The sequence below is a fragment of the Apus apus genome, chromosome 3 (genome assembly GCF_020740795.1).
Source record: "Apus apus isolate bApuApu2 chromosome 3, bApuApu2.pri.cur, whole genome shotgun sequence".
Lineage (NCBI taxonomy): Eukaryota > Metazoa > Chordata > Aves > Apodiformes > Apodidae > Apus > Apus apus.
The window spans coordinates 106,188,153-106,210,919 of NC_067284.1; the positions used below are offsets into that span (position 1 = coordinate 106,188,153).

General features: G+C 40.6%; 1 protein-coding gene across 3 annotated transcripts in view; it reads right to left on the minus strand.

Moving 5' to 3' along the window:
• The window catches only part of PINX1 (PIN2 (TERF1) interacting telomerase inhibitor 1), a 62,265-nt gene that overhangs the window by 34,216 nt on the left and 5,282 nt on the right, over positions 1–22,767 (minus strand). For 2 of the 3 annotated variants that reach the window (XM_051614411.1, XM_051614413.1), the window contains exons 2-6: positions 21,723–21,832; positions 19,439–19,531; positions 18,630–18,708; positions 14,867–14,959; positions 12,064–12,140 (exon numbers count right to left, since the gene is read on the minus strand). In XM_051614411.1, coding sequence (XP_051470371.1) covers positions 12,064–12,140; positions 14,867–14,959; positions 18,630–18,708; positions 19,439–19,531; positions 21,723–21,832 — 452 coding nt within the window. The remainder of the gene's footprint in view (positions 1–12,063; positions 12,141–14,866; positions 14,960–18,629; positions 18,709–19,438; positions 19,532–21,722; positions 21,833–22,767) is intronic. The other variant, XM_051614412.1, reaches the window with a different exon arrangement.

A 22,767-nucleotide genomic window follows, 5' to 3' on the forward strand; every position in this document is an offset into this window, starting at 1 on the left:
AAATTAATAACCCACAGGCTAAATGTGTTGTTTACTGATTAAGGACAAGCTGAGCCAGGCAAGTAAATAAAGACTTGAAGCTCTGAGATAATCTGAGAACTGTTGGAGGAAATAGCTTTTGCTTGAAGGTGACAGCAGTGGCATATAGAGTTAGCAGCCCCCGAGATGTTGTGCATCAAAACAAAATTCAAGAAGTTGTCCTTGCTGATTTCTGTTACTCTTTTCATACCAATTTTCCTAGTGTGTTAAAACATCAGTAGTTGCAGAGAAATTCCACATCTACTGCTATCCAGAGGACTTTATAGTTATTGTACTGAACAACAGTTAAACCTTGGAAGCTGTCTTGGAGTGTTTGGTACAGGCTAAGGTGCTTTTTGAATACAGTTAAGAGTTAAAGGTAGAAAAGAGGTGAGGAGGATCAACAAAAACCTCCTGCTTAATTACTTCCATGGTTTCCTTTTTTTCTCCTAGTAACACATGAATCATATTTACAAGACATCAGACAAATATAAAACCAGAAAGGCTTACCTGAACTAATAAATAACTGAAATTGCATTTTTTTTCCCTCATCTAATATTTTTAATTCATTATGAGATAAGTGGTCTAACAAGCAATAATAAAAAGCACCTACAAGCTTGCACTTGATTGCAACAAGAGGTCTGTAGTAATTCCTCCTTCTGTAACTGCAAATATTCATTACAAAACACAGAAGTTGACTATTTGAAATGAAAACATTTTTTGAGAAATTTTCCAACAAAAATTGACCATATTTTATGTGAACTAGAAAGCATTTCCTAATTAGCATTAGCCTTTGACTAACTCACTGTACTACAGGCTTTCTTCTACTCCCCAAGCTTAAAGAAATTTTTTCTTAAAAAAAGTATTGAGAATAAATAATTTTCTTTCAAGTATTGAAGTACCAAGTGACATTGAAATTCTTCAATATTCTGGAAAACAAGATTTTAGGGCACGTAATATTTTTGATCTTCTCTTCATTTGTTAAAAAAAACAACCTGTAACACACAGGTGACACAGGATCTAGTTAGCCTGAGCTGGGTTTGATTCTGTTGCTGTCAACAACATGTCCCAGAATTTGGAAAAAAATCAGCTCATGGTGACAACAGAGCAGATTTAAACAGAAATAATCAGAAAGAACTGAATTATTAGAACTCTTCAACCCTGTGGATAGCCACACTTCTCATTTGCTGTCTCCTCTACTATCCCAAGTCAAATCAACCTTGGTTTTGTCCTTTTCACAGGAGCTTAAAGGTCAGCTTCAGGTCCTAAGGGACATAAGCATTTTCTACCAGCAGGTTAAAACTCTATGCAGAACCTTCTGAGGGTCCATTGCAGACTGTGCAACAAACTTCCACAGAAACTAATTATCATGAACAGCATCATCTTCTGCTCCAAAGCCAGAGCACACTTCAACTTGTCTTCACTAATACCCACTGGATTCGTATTACTGAGAATCTGCCAAACCAAAACACTTGAATGCACAATCATTTCCCCCAAGGAGAGAAAGAACAAACTATGCACAACAGACAGACGTCACATCCCTTAATCTGGTGCAGGGAAGAGTTCAGGCACTGTTACGTGCACAGAAACTTCAGAATCTGTACAGTAACCAAACTCTTTCCAGCTCAGCAAAACTCAGGCTTGCTTGAGGTCCTCTTTGTTCCCTTTTCTGTTCCTTACTTCAGATGTTACACCCTTGCTTCCTCGCTCTCTCCTCTCAACTACAATCTGGCTTAGTGATCAAAATTGGATAGCATTGATCCTTAACACCAAATCTGAGGTCCTTCCCCCAAAGTATTCTGTGATGGAGAACAGATTCATCAACATGATACTGGCAACTGATATAACATTTTTAAAATTATCCTAAAGCAAACAGAGCATGGAAGGTATCTACCATTCCATCATCATCCTCTCCAACATACTCTTCCTCTTTTCTTAACTGAGGGATACATGCAGTTACTAGCAGATGGTCAATTCAGTGACATTAGTTAGCAGGTAACATTTGCCTGTATGTATGTGTAACAACACAATTATTCAAAGGAAACACACTGGGATTGCTGATAGTTTGCAGAATGAGGCTGTAGGATTTCTTGATCTTGTCTTATTACTTTGCGAAAACTCAAATGAACCTAAATTAACTTCAAATTGCCAGACTTCTCAAACACGTCAGAAAGCTGAAGCAAGGTCAGAGAGAGGAAGGTATAGCTCATACACTCTCAAGGTTACCCCCGTGGGGAAGTTTACCATTAAGTCACACTTCAGCACTAAGTACTTCTCCAGATTGGAGAAGGAAAAAAGCAAATGCTCACAGCTGAAGAAAGAACTAATCAGTAGAGAAGTCTGGACTGGAAGTGGAAAAGCTTGTTTCTTTGGTTTTAAGGACAATCTCAGGTTGAATAATTTATTTTGCTCCAGGTTCTGGTTTGTTTAACCCATCTGAACCAACTAGCAGTTTCATGATCAGTTTGATGAGCCAAAATCGGAACACACCTTTGGAGAAAGCTTAGACGCCCTTTAATAACTAAAAGTCAGCAAAAATAAGACTGTACTGTGAGCATCCACTCCTTCTGCAGGCTGAGTGGATCCAGCAGCCTTCTTAGAGGGCAATAAAACATACTATATTCCCTGAGAGAGAACACATGCTGCCATTTTCCTCTCATTCCCACAGCAGTATTATTCCCACAAGGTACCGATCCCAATTGCCCCTCACACCACCCCTTCTCCTAATGCACAGAGGAATAAACTCCTTGTACAAAGGACTATCATCCTGGCTGTATGTAGCATACTCTTCCACCAGGGATAGCAGGGCAGGTAGCAGCCCACGAGATCAATTAGTTGTCAAGAACTTGCCCACCTGGCTTTAAAATCAACAGGAAACCACCTGCTTAGTTCACACTTCCATACAGAAATCCTGTTATGACAGGATCAAAAAAAGGTACTTTTCCTTGTTTTGATAACTGCACTGGAATTTTATCTTTTTTTTTTTCTTCCCCTTTTTTTTAAGGAAAGCTCTTTGATCACACAAATATTTTTAAAAGGAAAAACAAAACAAAGCTGTTCTATAAAAGTGCAGGCCCATGATGAGTGCTGTTTGGGAGGAAGGGATTACACACGGCAAAAATAAGGTTAACTTCATTCTCTAGTACTCAAGCCCATATCCTTAGGTACTGACATTACTTTCTCACAGTATACACACAGTTAAAGGGAAAAAAAAAAAACCCACCATAACAAAAAAGCACAATTAGGATTTGTTTTGTGCACCCAGTTAAGCAGCTATGCCAAACATTATTGGTTTATGGTTCCTTACATGGTTTCACTGCTTTGCCTCTGTTTACACACCTCACATGTTATAGTGGTTCTGGATCACATTTTTAAGCCATTTCATGTAGAGCTGGATTTATTCCCTCCCTTTTTCCTTTTTTTTTTTTTTCTTTGACTCTCAGTGAAGAATCCCAGTGGGGAACCACCCTTTCAAGATAAGGTGTTATAGAGATGGATGTCAAAAGCCAGTACTAATTGAAACGGGTATGATGAAGTCTTTTACCAACACAGACATGCATCGTACTTTGTATATTTTCCCCAGTTATTTCATTAGACACATTTATGGATGTCAGCTTTGTTCATGCAGTGCCTGAAGACAGGACATGACCTACTAAACAGCCTCAGTATATTTAAAAGACAAAAAGCTATCAGCAGTTCTGATGAGAGACCCACTCAATCTCAATACAAAACCATGACAGTGATTTCTTTTTTTTCCCCTCTTTTTTTATGCCTGAGACTTTTTCTGCAATTCAGAAGAACTACGAAGTTCTGTTTGGGCTTTTCCTCTTAAAAACATTCACAATCTAAAAACTCCCACAACATAAAAAGCAAGGGCAGCAAAAATTCACCTCCAAAAATGCAGTGCAGCTTTCACACAAAGTGTAGTTAAAAAATGACTAAGTTTTCTTGATATATGAATTTGTGGGTAAACCATTTATCAATGACCTGTTTACCTGTGCAGCAGAGTCCCTCAAGCCGAGGGCCATGTCATTCCCCTTTGACTGATTAATTAGCCAATCAAGGGATATTTTTCACTGTGAGGCATGATGGTTTATTCCAGCTAATGCATGGTCTCTAATGGTAACACATTAAAGCCAACTCGGCTCTTTAAGCCTATCGAAGTGACCAAAAGGAAAGGAGAGAAGATAAATCAAAAGATCTCCCCCCAGTTTTGTTTCTGTTCCTAACAATCCCCCCAGGAACTATCACTAGAGGCAAGACTCTTCTCCAATGAAGAGGGAAGAAAAAGCACCATTTCTTCCAGTCCAGGAGATGTCTCCTCCTCTCCCTCTCTGCTGATTATCTGAGCAGCAATAATTTATCCTCAGTTGATTAACCAGGCACTTATAGAATAGGCAACAAAACATCAATACTTTGCTCTTCCTCCTTTTATCAAAAGCACTGCTAGGACACCATGCGAGGTAAAATAATTTTTACTGGTGCTTCTGGAACAATCTTATCTGCACGGAGAAGTATTAAAAATATGGCTCAAATTAACACCTTGAGCCTAACTCATTGTTCTTCTGACTTATTATATACAGTGTGACAAGTTACCAGCTCAGAGCAACAACATTTTAGATTTACTTTATGTTAGCCTGTGCCACTCCTACACACTGAAGATGCATTAAGCCCTTCAGCTGTATTGTCATGCTGTCCTCCTTGTGAGTTTGTGGCACCAACCTGTACTTGCTGTCCCTCAAGCAAGGGCAAAAGCCTTGTTCTGGTAAGTGGTGCCAGAACCTGTTATTGAGGGTTTTTTTCCTCTTTTTTTATCAGGAAATAATCCCTGTATTTGTTAAGAGTCCATGGTATGCAGCAGAGCAAAAGTGGACAGGCCAAAGAAGCAACTGCAGTATTACAGGAGTAAAAAGCTTTTGCTAGAGGTAATTTTCAGATATCTAATTCAAAGAGTCAGAAAGAAAAAAAACAAAAAACAAAAGAGGTGAGCACACAAACCTAAGGATATCCTCTAAGACTGATGCTGCAGAACACAGAGCTCCCACCGTAAAGGAGGACTAAGCCACTGTAGGCTGAGTGCTGCCATTTCCTACATCATGCACTTCAAAATGTGCAGTGAGCAAGCCATGCTGGGCAACGAAGAAGAGAACTGGAGTTTGACAGAAACCTTTCTACTCAGAAGCAGGTTTCTGGGGATACAGAATGTGTAAAAGCACCATTACGGTGTCTTGTAGTCTCTGCCACTAGGTCACCAGCCTCTTCCCACTAACCAACATTTAAAAAAAATAAATTAAAATGCAGCCTTCACAAGAAGTCAGTATGTCAAGAGGTTTGAGCAGCAATCACATGCTGACAAGAACAGTCAGCTTTTGCACTGAAATGGAACAGACTGAGAATGTAATTTTTTGATTGGAATTGTCAGTGCTAGGTTAATGGTTGGACTTGATCTCAAAGGTCTCTCCAACCCAAATGATTCTGTGATTCTACAAATGCACCTCCCTATTAGATGTTCCCTATGATCAGTGAAAAGGAAGGCAAGTATCTCTAGGAAGGGTCCTGCCTCATACACCTTTACCATCTTTGGAGACAGTGAACGCTTCTGTTTGGACACCTGTACCTTGTCACCATGAAGGGAGTCTGAAGAAGATGCCCAGACCAATAAAGTCTAGTGGGATTAAACTGTATCTTATGTTATTTATGCATTTATTTGCCTTGATTTTTGGTAAAATGTTAAAATTCATTTTCCCCAATGAAACACAACACATTACATACTTCTGTGCTGAAATGGCCTAATCATACACAGGCATAAGCACTGGGTGGTTCTAAATTTTAACTCTAAATCTGACAAACTCTATAGCCTGGAAATAATTATAACACCTAGGCACAACATACTCAGTGCCTCTAAAAATGCAATTCTTCTCTCTGACAACAAATGTATAATAAAAAAAGAAGGAAATATGTTAAAGATACTATCTCAGTGTTTTTTTCCTGCTTTCCTCTGGAACACATTGACAGCAATTGCATTTTTACTCTGACTTCTTAAGGAAGAAAAGTTTCCACAATCATTCTGCCCAGGTACTTGTATACATCACATACTCCTATCTCTCCAGGTTTTAATCCAACCTGAGAGAAAATTAGAGATTTCAAGGATATTAAGATGCTAAACTATTTCATCAAACCAGGAAGCTGGATAGAGAAGGCCAACAGCATATGGACAAGGATTTCAGTGTGAGCTCATCTCCTTTAGTCACACAGAATCCAAGCACAACACAACCACAGGAAACCAAAGCTTCACAGAGTAACTTGCTGGGAGATGTTTTACTTCAATCAATTCACCTTTGCCCATTTCAATGGGTCTAAAAGTGTTAAATCCATTTTCTATCTTGGTGTCATTTACTAAGGAGCTGGGATTTCCCTTAGGAGACTCTTCCACTGCTCTGCTGACATCACTGCAAGGAAGCCTGCCGAAGAGTAAGCTTGTGTCTTCCTTTTTCTAATTGAAGTTCTCACCCCCAGTACCATTCTTGGCTTTTGCCTACCCTGATTACTATCCCTTCCCTTCCTCTGTTCCTCCCTCCCCCTGACCCCCAGATATTTATAGGAAGATAGGTCATCTTTCTCTGCCTCTTTTCTGAGATGAACGTATCCAGTTCCTCCACTCTCTCCTTCTAGGACATGCCCTCTAACCCTGTCGCCCATTTTACTAAATCCTTTTGGACTCTTTCCAGGTTTTTGATGTCCTTTTTCTGTTCTGCTTCTCAGTCCCAAATACTTCATGTTAGTTGCAGTCTCTAAAGCGGAAAAAACAAAGTTAATTTTTAACTAATTTTTTTCTTCTGCAGTTTTTTGTTCCTCAACATTTCTGAAGAGAGGAAAAGCAAGTTAATTTCTATGCTACCCCTGCAACAGGGACTTTTGCTACAGGTAAAAAAAAAACAATAGACTAAACTTGTGACTTGTCTAAAAGCCACAACTGTGAAGCCCCACAAACATCAGTATCATGACTGGTATTTTTCAGAAAGAAAGTTGAGGTGTAGACAATGATACTGCTTTACCCATAGCTTCAGTGAGCCCATAGCAGAGCCAGACTTTAATGGATTTTCAGTTATGTCCCTTAAGATTAGTCAACATGCCTTTCTGATAAGTGCTGGGAAATGTAAGTCAGTTGAGGAAGTTCTGCAAAATGTGTCAGAAGACAATTTCCTGATTTAAAAAAAAAGGGGAAAAGCAACAGGGCGGATAGTTACATATCTAATGACTAACATGGAAGAAATCACCACGAACTCCAGACTTTTGAGCTACTCGGATTAGGATGTTTAAAGGGAACTTACACAGACTTACATGCAAATTACAAAGACTTGGAGGAAGCAGATTACTCATCAAATGGCCAAAGACACTGAAGTGAAATGGAGGCAAAAGATTCAGTTTTCTTTGCATCTCAAACAGGGTTATTACAAATGTGCCAGCAAATCAGAACTGCTCCCCCAGCCCCCAAAGAGAAATCAGTGCCAGAATCATGTTGTTCAGCAACCAAGTTGGGACTGTCTGTAACTCATTCCCAAATTCTCAGTCTCACTCAGGAGCATTTTCTCCAGTGATAAGGCTTCATCAGGAAACACAGCTGGATGGAGGAAGGAAATTCTGAGAAGCAAAAAAAATAGTGGGGGTTCCAGGAAGTTCAACCAGATAGGAACTAATGGAATTTGTTTTTCTGCCTCCCCAGCTCCCAGTGTTCCTAAGCAAGTGAGAAAATCAGAGGGAAAGTGGGGGCAAAAAAAGTCTGGCAGATCTTACCCTGCAAAACAGGTCCTCACTGCAGGTCTCCAGAGAGCATCATAATTACAATTCAATATTTTCGATCCCTTACTCTCTCTGGGAAAAACTGCAGACGTTTTCAATTCAGGCCCACTCTGAAGCCCAGCCATTGTTTTCTTTCCCCCGTTTTTCTGACTTGTGGTTGGTTTTCTTAAACAAAGGTCCCTGTGTAGTTTATTAAGGAGGTTTTAGTTGAATACATGATTTATCAAAAATAATAATAATAAAAAAAAAGTACCGTTATGTTTTAACATTCAGGAGAATTAAAGGTTTCAAGTGCCTATGATTAGCAACACATATCCCAGAACCACCAAAAGAACAGCTTGAACTAGAGTCTTGGTCATCTTACTTCTAGGGAAACTCATTTCGACCCTCAGGGGCAAGCAGCATTTCCTTCCATATCCTTTGCAGTTCCACTCTTTTGCAATCTTTACAATCCTCTAGCCAACTCCCTTTTCCTTTGATAAGGTAGATAATCCAAATTTCAACATCTCCACTTAGAGCAGTAGTGTCAGTGTGAAATAAGATCCATTAGCCAGACCACTCCTAGGCTACTGAGACAGTTAAAAATTTGAGTTAAGAAAGCTCAGACTAAGCTAGCAAAAAACATCTGCCAAAGACCTCACAGGTCAAGATTATAAAATGATTACTAATGGCTACAGTAGAAAAGACTGTACATGACTAATTGGAACAGTGTCTCTGTGACATACCTGATTTGTTGAGATACTATTTATCACAGTAGCAGTTCAGAGGTGACATATTTTTGACACACACTTCAGAAGAGCCAGGGTTATCTCACTGGTCCAGAGACCATGTCACTTAGCCTTGAGCCCTTCCACCAGTTTCCATTAGACCATAAGAACAGAGGGAGTTTCCTGGATTTTACTCTTTCTCCCCCTTTTCCTAATCTTTAAGAACAATGTGATGTAACACCAACCAACCAGACATACCTAGTAGGACAGTGCTGATGAGCATCAATATAATACCACTGTCAATATCTACTACATGTTAAACCACTTGTAGAAACAGAAAAGCTCAAAGGCAGTGGGTACAACAGCTCTTAGGAATAAGAGAAGGTCCACAACTCAGTCAGATAAAAAACTTTGCCATAATGCCATCAATGGCATCTGTAATCATTTCCATAACTTCCACCATGTCTCTGATGCCTACCGATGTGCAAATGATCACTCAACTGAGTCTGTTTCTAGCATAAGCATTTTTTTATTCCAAACTGTTCCCATTTTCTGCTCCTGAAATTATTTATTTCATCCATCCACTGAATTTTGTCACAGGCTTAAACTGGCAGCTACAAGGGAGGGAGACAGTCAAAAGTTAGCTGGAAAAGGTCCTGAGCAACTTGCTGTAGCTGATCCTGCTTTGAGCAGGGCAGTTGATCTAGAGAACTTCAGAGGTCTCCTCCAATCTCAGCAATTCTGTGATTCTATGAAAAGCAGTTCCTGCATCTTTCCCTGAAGAATCCAAGATGGTTCTGATCCTGTACTTAAACAACTGGAAATATGGGAAACAGAATTATGCTGAGTATCTTTGTCAAAAGATTACAACTCTACTGTGAGCTAAGGACAGGTCATTCAGTCCAAATCAAATTTGTACTGAGTGCTTCTTAAACTGCACCTCTGAAAAAAAGAGGAGGAATCAAATACTTGGAAAGTATGGCAGCTGTCCTCATCTACTGTGAACAGGGACAACAGCACACCACTGTTACCAACAGCTGCAGGAGCTGCAATCAGAAGACAGTGCAGCCTACCACAGTCTGAAGACATATCCCAGGGCTCTGATGGACACCAGGACTCTTCGTATATTATCTCTGCAGAGGAACAGATAGGAACCAACTTGCTTCAGGAGAATGACAGCACTTTCCTGCTCTTGTAGTGCACTCTCTGCCACACCATGGAAATGCCCAGAGCCAATGGAGTTCAAAATAGAATGCAAACACACACTGAGAACAGTATTGCAGTTCTCAGAGGGCAGTTCAGTTTATGCCACTTTAAGGACCAGGCTCTGGAACATCACGGAAAGGGATCCTTAGAGTTCATGGGTGCAATGAAATTGCTCAGAGCTGGAGGGCCTGAGCCATGCATTTTTGTTCTGTGCAAACTTCACAGATCTCTGATCCATGAAGAAAAGGAGAGGGGGATTAAAATAAAAAAAAGCAATTGTGCTGCCTTTGGCTTTCTCTCCCTGTGGCTCCTTAGCAGCAGACGGTAGCCAGAGGATGACAATGCAGCTCAAAATTACATTACCTCCTGCCTGTATCTGAATATGGAAATCTGGGTGTTTAACAGAGAACAGACTGTGACTTTTTGCCAGAACCTTGACCCATTAGCTCAGCGTTACCGAGGGGAAAAGGGAAATCTGCACAGGAGCCATCAGCCAACCACTGCAGCCATCGAGGAATTAGCAGAAGGCTGCACAAACTTACATACCCTTCACAAGCAGCTACAAAGTCCCATGATCTGCAGTGTCTATAAACAAAAGAACAATCACCCCGCAGGTTTTAGCCTCAGAAGAAGCAACAGCACTTTCCAAACTTATCTTCAGTTTCAAAAGATGTAGGACATGCAGAGGAAACAAGACCAACTATTTGGGATAAATCCTGGGCGGGCAAAATCTCCTCCCTCAACTATTGCACTGTTGATTTGTATTAAATCCCAGTTCTCTTGCTTCATACTGATCTGAGGGCAAGGGAGCTACAAAGTAGATCCACAGAATATTTAGGTGATTGGAAGTGCTAATCAATGGGGCTCTGATAGTGTAAACTCACCTGCAGCATCTGAGACCTCTAAAAGCTCTCACAGACTTGAAGTCCCCAAACACTTATTTCAAGACATTAATAAGCTAAGATGGGTTTTGTTGTGGCAGATGGCCTCCTCCCAAGTTCTTACCTTTCAAGCCAAACCATGTGACTTGTAACAAAGGTTTGTACTGTTTCTCACAGTGGCAGACAAGACAGGACAGTTCTTAATTCATTTACATTTCTTCTAACTTCCCAGTTCAATTAACTGTAACTGCATTTTTGTAGTTTATAGAACAGTACTCAGAAAAACTTGACATTTTTCTCTGTCCTACCAGTAAGTGTAAAGCCCACAGCAGATTCACTGAAATTATAACACCGTATGACACAACAGCAAGACCAAATCCTTCAAACTATTTGATTCAAGGCATCCCACTGAAGTGTATGTTATAGTAAGAGGTTTTTTTCAGTGAAGAATCCCCAGTGGATCCCTATTTGACATTCTGCCGCACATTTACACAGCTATAAACCTTGTTATACTTTCATTGCTACCCACAATCTCTTAGAACATTCTTCCCCCTATTCCTATCCTCCCAAACTTCACAGTGGCTTACAGTGAAGTTACAGAACAATCTTCAAGAGTCCTGCACAACAAGCAAGGTGTCAAACAAACACAGGGCATTTCAGAAATTTCCATTCCATTTCAGGCCCAACCTTTCCCTCTAACTACAAGAGACTTCAGAGACCCCTGAACTGACATGGCAATTCTTGCTACATATTAATTTGTGCTTTTCCAGATGTTATCTTTTCAAAACAAGTTTTCTGGATATGTTAGTCACATTTCAGTGTAAGCCTGTTACTTTACATACTGCTACAGCAAGCCTACTTTTCTGCAAGTAGAAAATGCTAATGAATACAAAAATAATAAAATAAATGCTAGTACAAACCTTGATCTCATTAAACAAAGTTGGAGGAAAGTCTTTTCATTAAATATGTACCAGTGTTCCAGCCATCTTTGAATCCTTTGTTCAAAGATGAGCATGACTTTGCAGCTGCTCAGCCTTCCCCAAATCTTATGAAAATAAAGCCAGTTTGCTGAAATTGGCCAGTAGCTGCTCTGTGTCAAATTTTGTTTTGGGTATTTACGCAACTTTCAGATCAAGCAAAAATTATTTACTTTGCAATGTATAATGCTTCATAAGTATAAAATTAAGATAATGGAGATTTCTAACACCAAAGAAGTTACATCACAGTAATTCATAAAAACACATTCAATTTACTCTAGCTTTCTAATGGTTCAGAGCAGAGCTCTCCACCTGCAGCTTTCAAGTAGGAACAACAGTGACTGAATGGGCAGGAGACTCCTTGCTTTTGATGGGCAAGTGGTAATCTCATCAAGCAGAAAGACATTTAGGTGTGGTTTTGTTGAAAGGGAAAACATGTAAGGGAGCAAGAGAAAGGTGAAGCCTCTTGTTTACCTGTGCCTTCATACTCTTCCGTCTCTTCCCAAATATGCAGGAGAGATCATCTTCACTGCGCGAAGAGAGATCCTTACCTGAAAGGGGAAAAAGAAGAAAAAAGCCCACCACAGTCTTCATATCTGGTGATGACAGGTACATTTTGATAACAAAAACTGTGATCCACGGAATTAGAGAAATTGTTCTTGGAGGTGTAAAAAAAAAATAAATCAGGAGGAGGATGGCACTAAATGAAGGTTGACCATGGTTCCCACATATTGTAGGAAATGTCTGTGAGTGGAGGGAAAGGCTGGTGAGGAGACAACCACAGCCTGTTGGTGCATGCCCACAGGAAAACATTGAACAACACCTTGTTCCCACCCCGACGCTGCAATTGTCATAGCAAGATGAGGGAAGCAGCCTGCACTACATGGAAGGGAAAGAAGAGTTGCAACCTCCTGCACACTAGAAAAGTTAAAGGAGAAACTGCACATATTGGGATTATCATGAGAATTCCCCATCTCTGATAGAGTCAGGGAATTATAGCTCCTCTATACAGTGGGAAAAAATCCATCTCTGCTCAGCAGGGGGATTTTCTTTGATTCGTGAAATTGCTTCTGAAAAGCAAAACCTCCATCTCTGCAACCCACTGGATTATTTTAACTTAAAACGACTTCAAGGATGAAGCAAAGATTTCTCTGAGTTCCAGTAGGACCATTATTCTCATCTCACTGTTGTGTGACTAGCTGAGTATTAAACATGGAGCAGGGAGGGGGAAGAACAAGGGTGTGATGTGACATTTTGAAGTACTGGTAAAAGTTTAGTCAATTCCACAGTGTGGAAGCCTTTATGATTTGTCCACAGCTCATCCTAGAAAATTCTTAAAAAAAAGTCAGCAAAAGTTAAAAAAAATGAAAATAGCCCAGATAGGTCAACTTATTAGGAATCTGCTGGGGTCTTACTCCTCTTGATTGTTTAATTCCAAAATCACTGACCTCAAAATGAAACTAAGCACATATAAAGGCAATAAATAAATAAATATTAAAAATCTACCTATTCTACCTGTTTCTTCAACTCAGGACCCTTAACTGCCCACAAAGGTTAAGCAAACACATCAACCTACAGGAGTGTTACCCAACTTTCCGGTGTCTCACTGTGCAGTCTCTGGACATCCTTTCCCAAGGAAGCTAGATGGCTCTGGAGGCTGTTTCCAGCTTTATCCTGGCCAAGACTTGGAACATGAGACCTATACTCCTGGTGCTACTCCTCTCACTCAAAGCTTTCTTTCCATGCTTTCACCCCTCCAAACATATCCCCCTCCTGTTTTTGCATTCTCTAATAGAAAACCAACTCCGCCGACAGTCCACAACTTTGCAGCATCACAGTGGAACGGCTACTGGAAAAGCATCTGAAATCACTGTCTTACTCTCATGTTGGTGTGTATTCCCTAGATCCAAGTGTGGCTGCTAGGGCTATATGTGGGGACTATGTTCCTCCAACAGCGAGACTACAAAACAGCACCAGAAACGGAAGCTGGGTTTTCTGCAGTTGCTGTTCCCTTCTCCCGCTTTTGTGTGAGCTCGTCTTGTTTAGTCTAAAAGGAAGCAGGATCGGACTTGAACAGCAAGGGCCACGACAACATCAGCCTTTCTCAAATAACTTTTCCTCTTTCCTTGAAAAAGCACAATTTCTCTGTTGTAGACTACAGAGGGTACATTCAAACAGGGGTCTAGCTTACAGAAACACTGCAGCCAAACAAATAAGGGATATTGCTAACATGAAAGCCTTGCTCCATGTTTTACATGCTCAAAAGACACTTCTTCTTCCTCTGCATTTACCAAAAGGTCAAATCCAAATCCAAATTAATCCTCTTTGCTACTATCTCCAATAGGCCATAACCTCTGTACTTAGCACGCCCTGAAACAATTTGTTTAATATTGTAAAGTGACGAGGACATGTTAACATGTTTGAATTCTAGGCTGAATTATTTAATCAAAAAAACCAAACCCTGGTACCAGAATTGGGTATCTAGTCAGATGTCAATTATTTCTGTTTTAGCAAAACTATCTGTTATCAGAAAATATTATACAGAGCCTTAGAGTATAATAGATTAGCCATTTCTGGAAACTGATCCTATCCAAACACTGACACACATACACACACACCATGTGCACATGGGTGTGTGAAAAGGGGACACAATCAACTGAGAAAGAGAGCAAGGGATTGAACAATGGTCAAGAGCCAAAACCAGGGATGGCTGAAATAATGTCATATCTCTAAGAAGGAAAGAAATGACTAAGCTCCATGAATTCTTGATGAAGTTTTTGTGGCCACCAATTGCTGTCCTCATTTGTCCAATAAAGCATCTGAGAGATGTAAGAGGGCTTTCCTCTTCCTGCATTCAGGTTTAATCTGATCCCTGATCTTACCCACATGATCTCTTAGCAGGGGTTATTGGAGATTGCAGAGGATAGTGCAATGCAGATGCTCAGGCAACTCTGTCACCACCTTTACCTCCCCCTTCTATCCCCTGCCCACACACAGATCACTCAGAATATTCACTGCTCCTATATTCAGATGATGGTTCCTTCAGACAGAAATTGTTTTAATCAACAATATCTGCCTGAAGCCATGCAAAATTGTCCAAAATAAAGAGGAACCGTGTATTATAGCTTTAAGTAAGTTGCTGCAGGGGGTATTTCTAAACCAAGATCTTACTTGCCATATTTAGACCCCAGAAGGCACAGATCACCTTGACACGTTGTTGGGTGTTTTTTTTTTTTAATCTTGGCTAGAGCTTATGAAACAACAAAACACCTCTTACCTTTTGCAAACTTCATATAATGGACACGTCTCCTGGAAGATTTTGATTTCTCTTCCAGACTGAATGTCTTCTTCTGATTATTCACTGTGGACTCTAATGGAAAAAAAGAAAACCAAACAGGTTCCACCCTACTAGAGGCATTCTAACCACCAAATTCAAACATTACTGTATTTAACTTTCTCTCTCAAAACCAAGTCTCAACACCATATCTCAATAAATTACTGAAGGAAGCATAATAAGTTTTGTCTGAGACATGTTACTGCTTGATTTTTTTTTTTTGCCACATCCCCTTCCCATTTCCAATCTAATGTAATTTGAAAAGGCAGATACAGGTATTCCAGGTCAAAGGCAAATTCTAATTTAACACCATTTATACGGTAAGAAGAGAATCATAGGTCAGGGTTTATCATGTAATTTGTTACAAAATATCTCCAGTGCCAGAGTCTGAGAAAGATGTAAGAAATAGTACAAAATAAAATACTGAATCTGACTGGGTAGAAAGGGGGAAAAAAAACAAATCACACAGACAGGCTTTCCACTTCTAATACTACACAAAGTGCCTCTATCTGGACACAGCCTGATACATCTGTGTAAGGAAACTGAGCAGTGGCAGAGCTTTTCTTTCCCTGAGGCCAGCTAGAACAAATTGCCACATCCGTATTATTTAATTCTCTCAGCTTCCAGAAGAGGGACTGCATCTAAACTGTCCACTGGGAATGCTCTCTGGGATTGGCTAAGTCCCATATTCACTCAGGAGTTGTTCGGGGGAAGATTAGCTTGTGCAGGTCAAACCCATGTGAAAGATTATTCTAAATATTTAACAGCAGAGGTATCAAGTTCCTGTGCTGTGGCAAGTTATTTTACTGGTACAGACATCCCTTGTGCCTCGAGAGCCTGTTAATTTACAATAAATTCTCAGAAGGAAGTAACCTCCAGTCTAGTTAATAACTACTTTATTAGTCCTGTCCTGAAAAAACAAAATGGGCACTACAGGATTCTGTGCTCTGTAACTCTAAAAAAGGCTTCTCTGGTGAGATGTTTTTTTTTTAACTGCCAGTGGCAACTGGGATAGGTAGGGAAATCAACCCATACCCTGAGGGCCAAGTTGAGTCACCTTTTCATGTGATCCTGCCCCTAAAAGCTCTGCAGACCAGAACTTTCTGATATTGGAATTACAGCACTTCACTGTTTGATAGATAGGTAGGGACACATGATGATTAGGTCATTGACCTAAAAATTAAATCCACAGCCTGCAGTGGGACAGCTGACTACCAGAAAGCAGGTGAGATATACTCTTATTCCAATCTTCTTTTCTACTCTTGAGATTTACTCTTCTTCTACACACTAAGTCCTAATGAGAAGAGGAAGGACTAACAAAACCAGTTTTAGACAGAGCGCAGTCAACTTGAAAATATTTCATAAAAAGGGCCTATGGGGAAAGCAGGCATCACAACTAAAATATCCTGACCAGAGATGAAGCACTTTGAGTCTGCTCTCCAATTCCCTTGTCCCGAAGGGAACATCACACGGCAAAGGATTTCCACAGGACTTGTTTCTCCTCTTTATTCTTACAGCGAAAGGGGCAGCAGCACCGCCTTGTGTCTTCAAGGAGGAATTTCACCGTTGAAACGTGCCGGCACTTGCCACGGACAGGGAAGTACATCCCTGTGTCTGCCAGTGCCTGGTAAATCCTGACAAACTGAACAAGCGCTGCAGGAATATTACTGTGCTTTTTAAAGCAATTCAGTCATAGCAATGAAGCCACGTACCATTTCTACAGCAAATCTGATACAGGTGAATATTCCAAAGCACATTACAGCCACAGCAAGTATGTTGTTGCTCCATATTAAGAAAGGGAAACGGAAAAAGAGCCAGGAATCAAAACTCCTCACTAAATGCTCAGCTAGAAAAAAAGGGAAGAAAACTAAAACTATGCAGAACAAGGGTATGTGAATGTTGGCAACCTAACCACCACGGGGCCCTTCCTTCCCGATCTCTAAATGCAATCCAACTCTGTCAACTACACCAGTTATTTAAGAACAATGAAGTTTTTCAGCTGACTTTTAATGCAATCTGAAACTGGATGATGGCCAATAATGTAACATTTGATCCCATAGCACAGCTGCAGGCAGAGTGACCTGGATGAGTTTTGCCAGCTTAAACAATTGCCAAAAAACCAAGTTTCAGAGCAATGCTCGCAGTCTGCAAGTCACCCAATGTGGTTCTGACCACAAATTTTCAGCATGTACCCAAATTTGTCCTCAGTGATTGAAAACTCTTGTTCCAGCTCCTAAAAAGGTCAAGGAAAAATAACTGAGAAAAAGAGGGAGGAATATGTTTTTTAGGGGCCATTTCGTAGCTGTAGAGATGATCCAGGGAATACAGCTCAGATTTAGGAACAAGGCAGCCTTGCTCAATGAACCTGCCTCTGTGCTGACTCACTGTGTCACTGGGCAAGTCACTTCAGCTCTTTGCTCATCAGCTCGAAGGTTTCCCACCAGTTACACCTAACTGATCTTCCCATGGCTCAAGTTGGAACTTGGGCAGGATTTAGCTATAAAGGTAGAAAGGAACTTCTGGAATTTCCCTACGATATGCTATTCTACCTCTTGAGGACTTCAACTACAGAACTTAGTACTGTGTGGCCTCAGACCACAATTAGGCTCCAATGCACAAGGATAAGTCACACAGGAATTAAAAAAACTGCATCAGGTTTAGAATTTTAACCCTAGTTTTCTATGATTAGAAACCAAGTTTGATCCTTCTTGCTAACTCAAATTCTTTCACTTTCTATATTCCCTCTCCTAGAAAACCTTCTGTGCTCAGATGTTGGGAACAAATGAACTGTTGCTAAACTCACTAAGCTGGCAGTTCTGCCACTATAAGCATGTGGACAGGCTGCCATGTCCTAGTAGAGGTCCTTGGTTTAACAACACTCCACAGAGAGCTGTTTGAGTATACGATTAGAGTTTAAATTTGAGAGACAAACCAGTCTAACTGAAGGAGATATGATGTGTTTGATGTGTACAGTTCTCCCTGCAAGCTCATACCCAACAGCTTTGTGTAACTTCATTTTTACTAATCAAAGTCAAACAGTAGAAACCCCTTAAAAATTAAGACTTTAAAAACAGCCTGTTTGAGAAAGCTGTGTAGTTTCCCCACTTTTGTGCCCTACACCAGGGCTACACAAATGACACTGTAACACACTCAAAAAAATCCCATGTGTAACTCTGAGTCAAAAGCTAAGAAGCAGCTCTCTGAGGAGAGGAGCAGTAGGTATGTAAGAAATGACCAGAACATGGAAGCCAGGTGTGACTTAGTAAAAGGAAGGCAAATGCATTTCAATGGAGAATGATTGTGTTGTGAACTTTCATACTGGCTCTGGCTGCATTGCAAAGAAACTAGTGCTGCTATAGTCCCTCCCAGCAAAAGGTCCTTCATGTTGTGGTTGTGGGTAAAATAAACAAGTTCAAAGTTTTATGTTTGCTTTTCCCAACAAAAAGTCTTTAATAGAAGGCTGACTGGGAGCAAAACCAATCCACCAAGATCTATACATCTGAGCAAACATGAGCATGGTCAGGGATGGCAACATGTCCTTTGGCTCCCACTGATTTTGAGGGAAAAGGAGAAGAGGGAGGAGTTGTCAACTTCAGGATGCAGACTATTAGCAGCCCAAAAGATTGGGCCTCAGCTAGCCTTCTAAGACAAAGGATGGAAACTCTGCTAAGCTTCCAGAATCTGACTGAGCAAAGCATGAACCTACCTGTTTCACCCTGTCCATGGCAATCATTCAGTTCAGCCAGAAGCTGGTTGAAGTCATCCTGATGAGCAATCCAGTTGTCCTGTAAATATCACCCACATTAATACAAGACAAGTCTTCATGACTAACAAAGTTGTGGTAAAACAGATGTTAAGTCTCTGCACTCTAAGAAGTAACTTAATTGTATATACTCAATCTCTGTTGGTGGGAGAGACCCTCAGAAGCTCCACAGGTGGTAATGCTGACAACAGCTTGCCACAGTCACTCTAATGTGCAAAAAATGATAAGGGTTGAGCTTAGAAGTCCTCAAACAATAATGAGCTGCTATCGGCTCTGTGTGTCCCCCATCAAGATGTGCAAGATGTTTTCAAAAGTAGGCAGGAAATTCGAGTGTGATTTTTTCCAGCAACAAAGTTACTTAAGATGTTGATCACAAGACAAGCACCTTTAGGACCATGTTCTGCTCTGCTCATGTATGTGAACTCTAGTCAGAGAGGTGACTGTATCAGGGAGAGGGGCAGAAGGCACGAAGCTAAGGAGGGCAGAAGACACAGGGAGAAAGCAAATACTTTGCCTGGAAGCAAAAAAATCTCTGAACAGCCTGCTCCCAGAACTCACTGTAATCTTTCCAAGCAAGTTCTTACTCCTAAAATACCCAACAAAGCAGAGCTAAACTGAAGAATTTCTGCAGAGATGTTTGCACATGTACATGCTGCCAACAGATGTGACAACAGATTTCAGTAAAGTACCATTCCAAGGATTGTGCTTTAGCTGAAATGGGAGCAGCTTCCTTACCTGGGTCTAGTGCTCACCTCATGATTGATGGTTGCTCCTAACCCCAGTGTGTTGTTTTTCACCTGAACCTTGATATGTTCTGTATTTCCTTGTTCCTGAGCACCAAGACCCTAAAGAGGATTTGATGGCAAAAATGTAAGGATCGTACAGCAGTGATCAAGCAACTAGAGCTGCTAGTACTGTAAGACAGTTTGCAATGAAATACAGCAAGAAACCTCAACTTACTATTTATTTGCTTGCTTATAACTGAATTAATTTACAGGCATTATTACACATGAGATACTAAGTTTTTTTAATTTACTACTTAAGCCTCCAGCAAAGTATTATAAACACTAAAATAGCAACAACGTTAAGTAGTTGGGTGATTAATCAGGAAGCCACCTGACATTCCTAGGCATGTCCAAAGTGTTTACAATTTTAAAACAAGACACTACATAAAAAGAACATGCCTCTCACAAAAAAAAAAAACCCTCCATCACTGGGAAGGCAGCTGCCTAACAGCTGTAGGACAGATGACACAGATAACATACAGCACAGAATGAATATGGGGGAGGAGGCAGGGAAGAGTCAGACTGGAGCTAGTATGACATTAAGAACTTCCATCTCACACTAATAAGCCAATATTGGAACACACGTGTCAGGTCTGTCTATCCTAAAAACCATAATAATTCAAATCTGGGAAGTTATTTTTAGGCCCACTATTATCTTTATTTCAGGGGAAAAGAAGACAAAGCATTTGGTTTCAAACTTTATTCTTGGTATCTACCTGCTTTTTCCCTAATCTGTCACCAGCAACAAACCATCAGCTCAGTGTGGGGCTGTAATAAACTTGTATGTGGTGGAGTAGAAGAGAAACCCTGTGGATAGATCTCCTATTTGAAGCAATGAGGTATATTTGAAAAAGGCTGTTGCTCTTATGAATCCAGTAGTTTACTTGTTCAGTAGGGTAGAAAATTTACCTTGACACTTCTGCTAACCAAAAAGCATGGAAGCAAGGAGGACACTTGGCTACACATCCTGCCATGACCCAGTTCCAACACAAGTAATAACAGGACTAGTGTAAGCAGCTTAATTTCACTGCACAGATGGGCTTTTGTCCATTAATTTGATCAAGTTAAGGCTCCATTTGTCTGAGTTTGTAGTGGAATGGAGACACAGATCTTTCTTGTACAGCTGTAACTGTTGTAAAGGAAGATCCAGTAGCTCAAGTAGGAAACATTGTGAAGAGAATAAGGGGGGATGACAGATAGAAACAACAAGGCCTTCCTTTCCCTCCCTGACACAAACCATATTCCTAACAGCAAAGGTGTTATCTACAGTCAGAGAAGGTGGCTGCCTAAAATACAACCAGAACATTTAACAGTGTTTTTTCTACTCTGGTTTACATATCTATTTTAATCTTAGACACAATTAACATAAAAGGAGTACCTGAGCTCCATACTTTTAACAGTCTGATCTAAAGCTTAGTGAAACCAATGTCAGCTCCATGACTTCAGCAGCTTTTGAATCAGATACCACAGCCTGTTGGTGAAATGAGCCAGATTTATATGTGCTAACTGTAAGCCAACTGAGGCAACAGCAGGCTACACTGAGAAATCTAGGAGGAAGCTTATTTTTCTAAGTTCTAACGCATTCACAGAATTGAGAACGATCCTAATTTTATTCCTTTAAAAAAAAAGGCTGGGAGAGGAAATCTAGAAGAATTCAATTAGTATTGTGGAAGTTTTGCATGCATTCATTTCACTGAACATGCTGAGGCACCTCTGTGGAAGGTAAACTGCTTCAAAGGGGTGGCTGAGAAGTCTGCAGCTGCTCACTGACCTAGAGATTACTCTTAGCTCCAGAAACCAGTCACCTCATTCTACAGGTAGAGGCTGAAGCTGAAGGAATACAGCTCACATAAAGCTGCATTTTGGCCATTCAAGGCACAGATCAGAAGGAACCTTTAAAAGCAGGTAAAAGATTAAAGCAGGTCCTGGAGTTGCTTCAAACAGTAGCAAAAGCCAGAGAGAACTGAGGGCATAAAGGGAACTTAAAGCCTTTAACCAGCACCTGATTGAAAGTGCCAACTCCTGCTCTTACTTGAGGACATGTCAAAGACAGAGGAGAAAAACTGGCAAGCAGGACAGGCACGAGCGAGTACCTTTGTAACAAACTGCAGAAACAGAACATTGGTCAAATTCTCTGTGCACGCAAGAGAATAAATCAAACAGGAATAACGTGGCAGTTTTAAACACTGACATCAAGAGTTCCCCAGCAGTCTTCCACCTTCCAGCTACACAACTGTCTTTTAGGTCATACCTTTCCTTTGGACCAGCCCATCTTTTCCAGCATCTTCTGGCCAAATTTAGACTCATCTTTACTCCAAGCGCTATTCCGTGGATCCACAGACCACTTCTGCTTTCTACGGGCTAGAGCAGGAAGGAAAAATTCAAACAGGCTCTATTTACATTTCCACAGTGTTCTTAGTCATTTTATTCTTTCAAGGAAAGCTCTTCATTGCAAAAAAAAATCCCACCAGAACTTGCACCAGACCAAACACGTTCTGGCAGTTTAATTTTACTAAACCTTGTGTTGCAAAAACAATGGAGTGAAAATTGTAATTATTAACGTGAAGAATGCCAAAGTAAAATTTACATGGAAGTTGTCATCCTTAAGGATGGGCTGCAATTCAGGGAAGGCTTAAGGATTACCACTTAGGTGTACTGGCTTAAATTCCACATTTATTCCAACTTTTGTTTTACATCTGGCTTCAACATTAAAACTACCAGGGATCCGACTACAGTGCTGGCATTCCCCGTTCTGGACAACAGCCACTGGCTAGTCCTCCTTTTAACCTGAACACAGAAGTTTTAAAATTTGCCTTCATAACAAAAGCCAAGTCAAAAATCAAACATAAGCGACTAGAGCACCTGAATTACAGAACACAGCCCACTAGGATTTCAGCTTCTGGATTTGCCACAAAATGGTTTATTTGGCAACTGAAGAGACAACGGAAATTACTGCAGGTGTTAAGCAATCCAAACGGGAACCAAAGCTCCTTTGTTTTACCCAGACTACTAAAGAAACCACAGTCCCCCAGGCCCACATGCGTGCGCTTGCCTCCACCACCAGGAACAGCTTCACTGAAAGCAAGGAAGAAAAGCTAGCACAGTTAACCAGTCACTTCAAGCGTGCACCTAAATATGCAGGAAGACAACCTAAGTAAACAAGACAAATAAAGAATGGGAGACAGGAAGATTACAGACTTCATTAAACATGATGGGAAACGGTGGATCAAAACTGACCGATTAACCCAAGGCCACACAAAGTCAGTGAGAAGCCAAGTCCACTGAGGCACTCCACA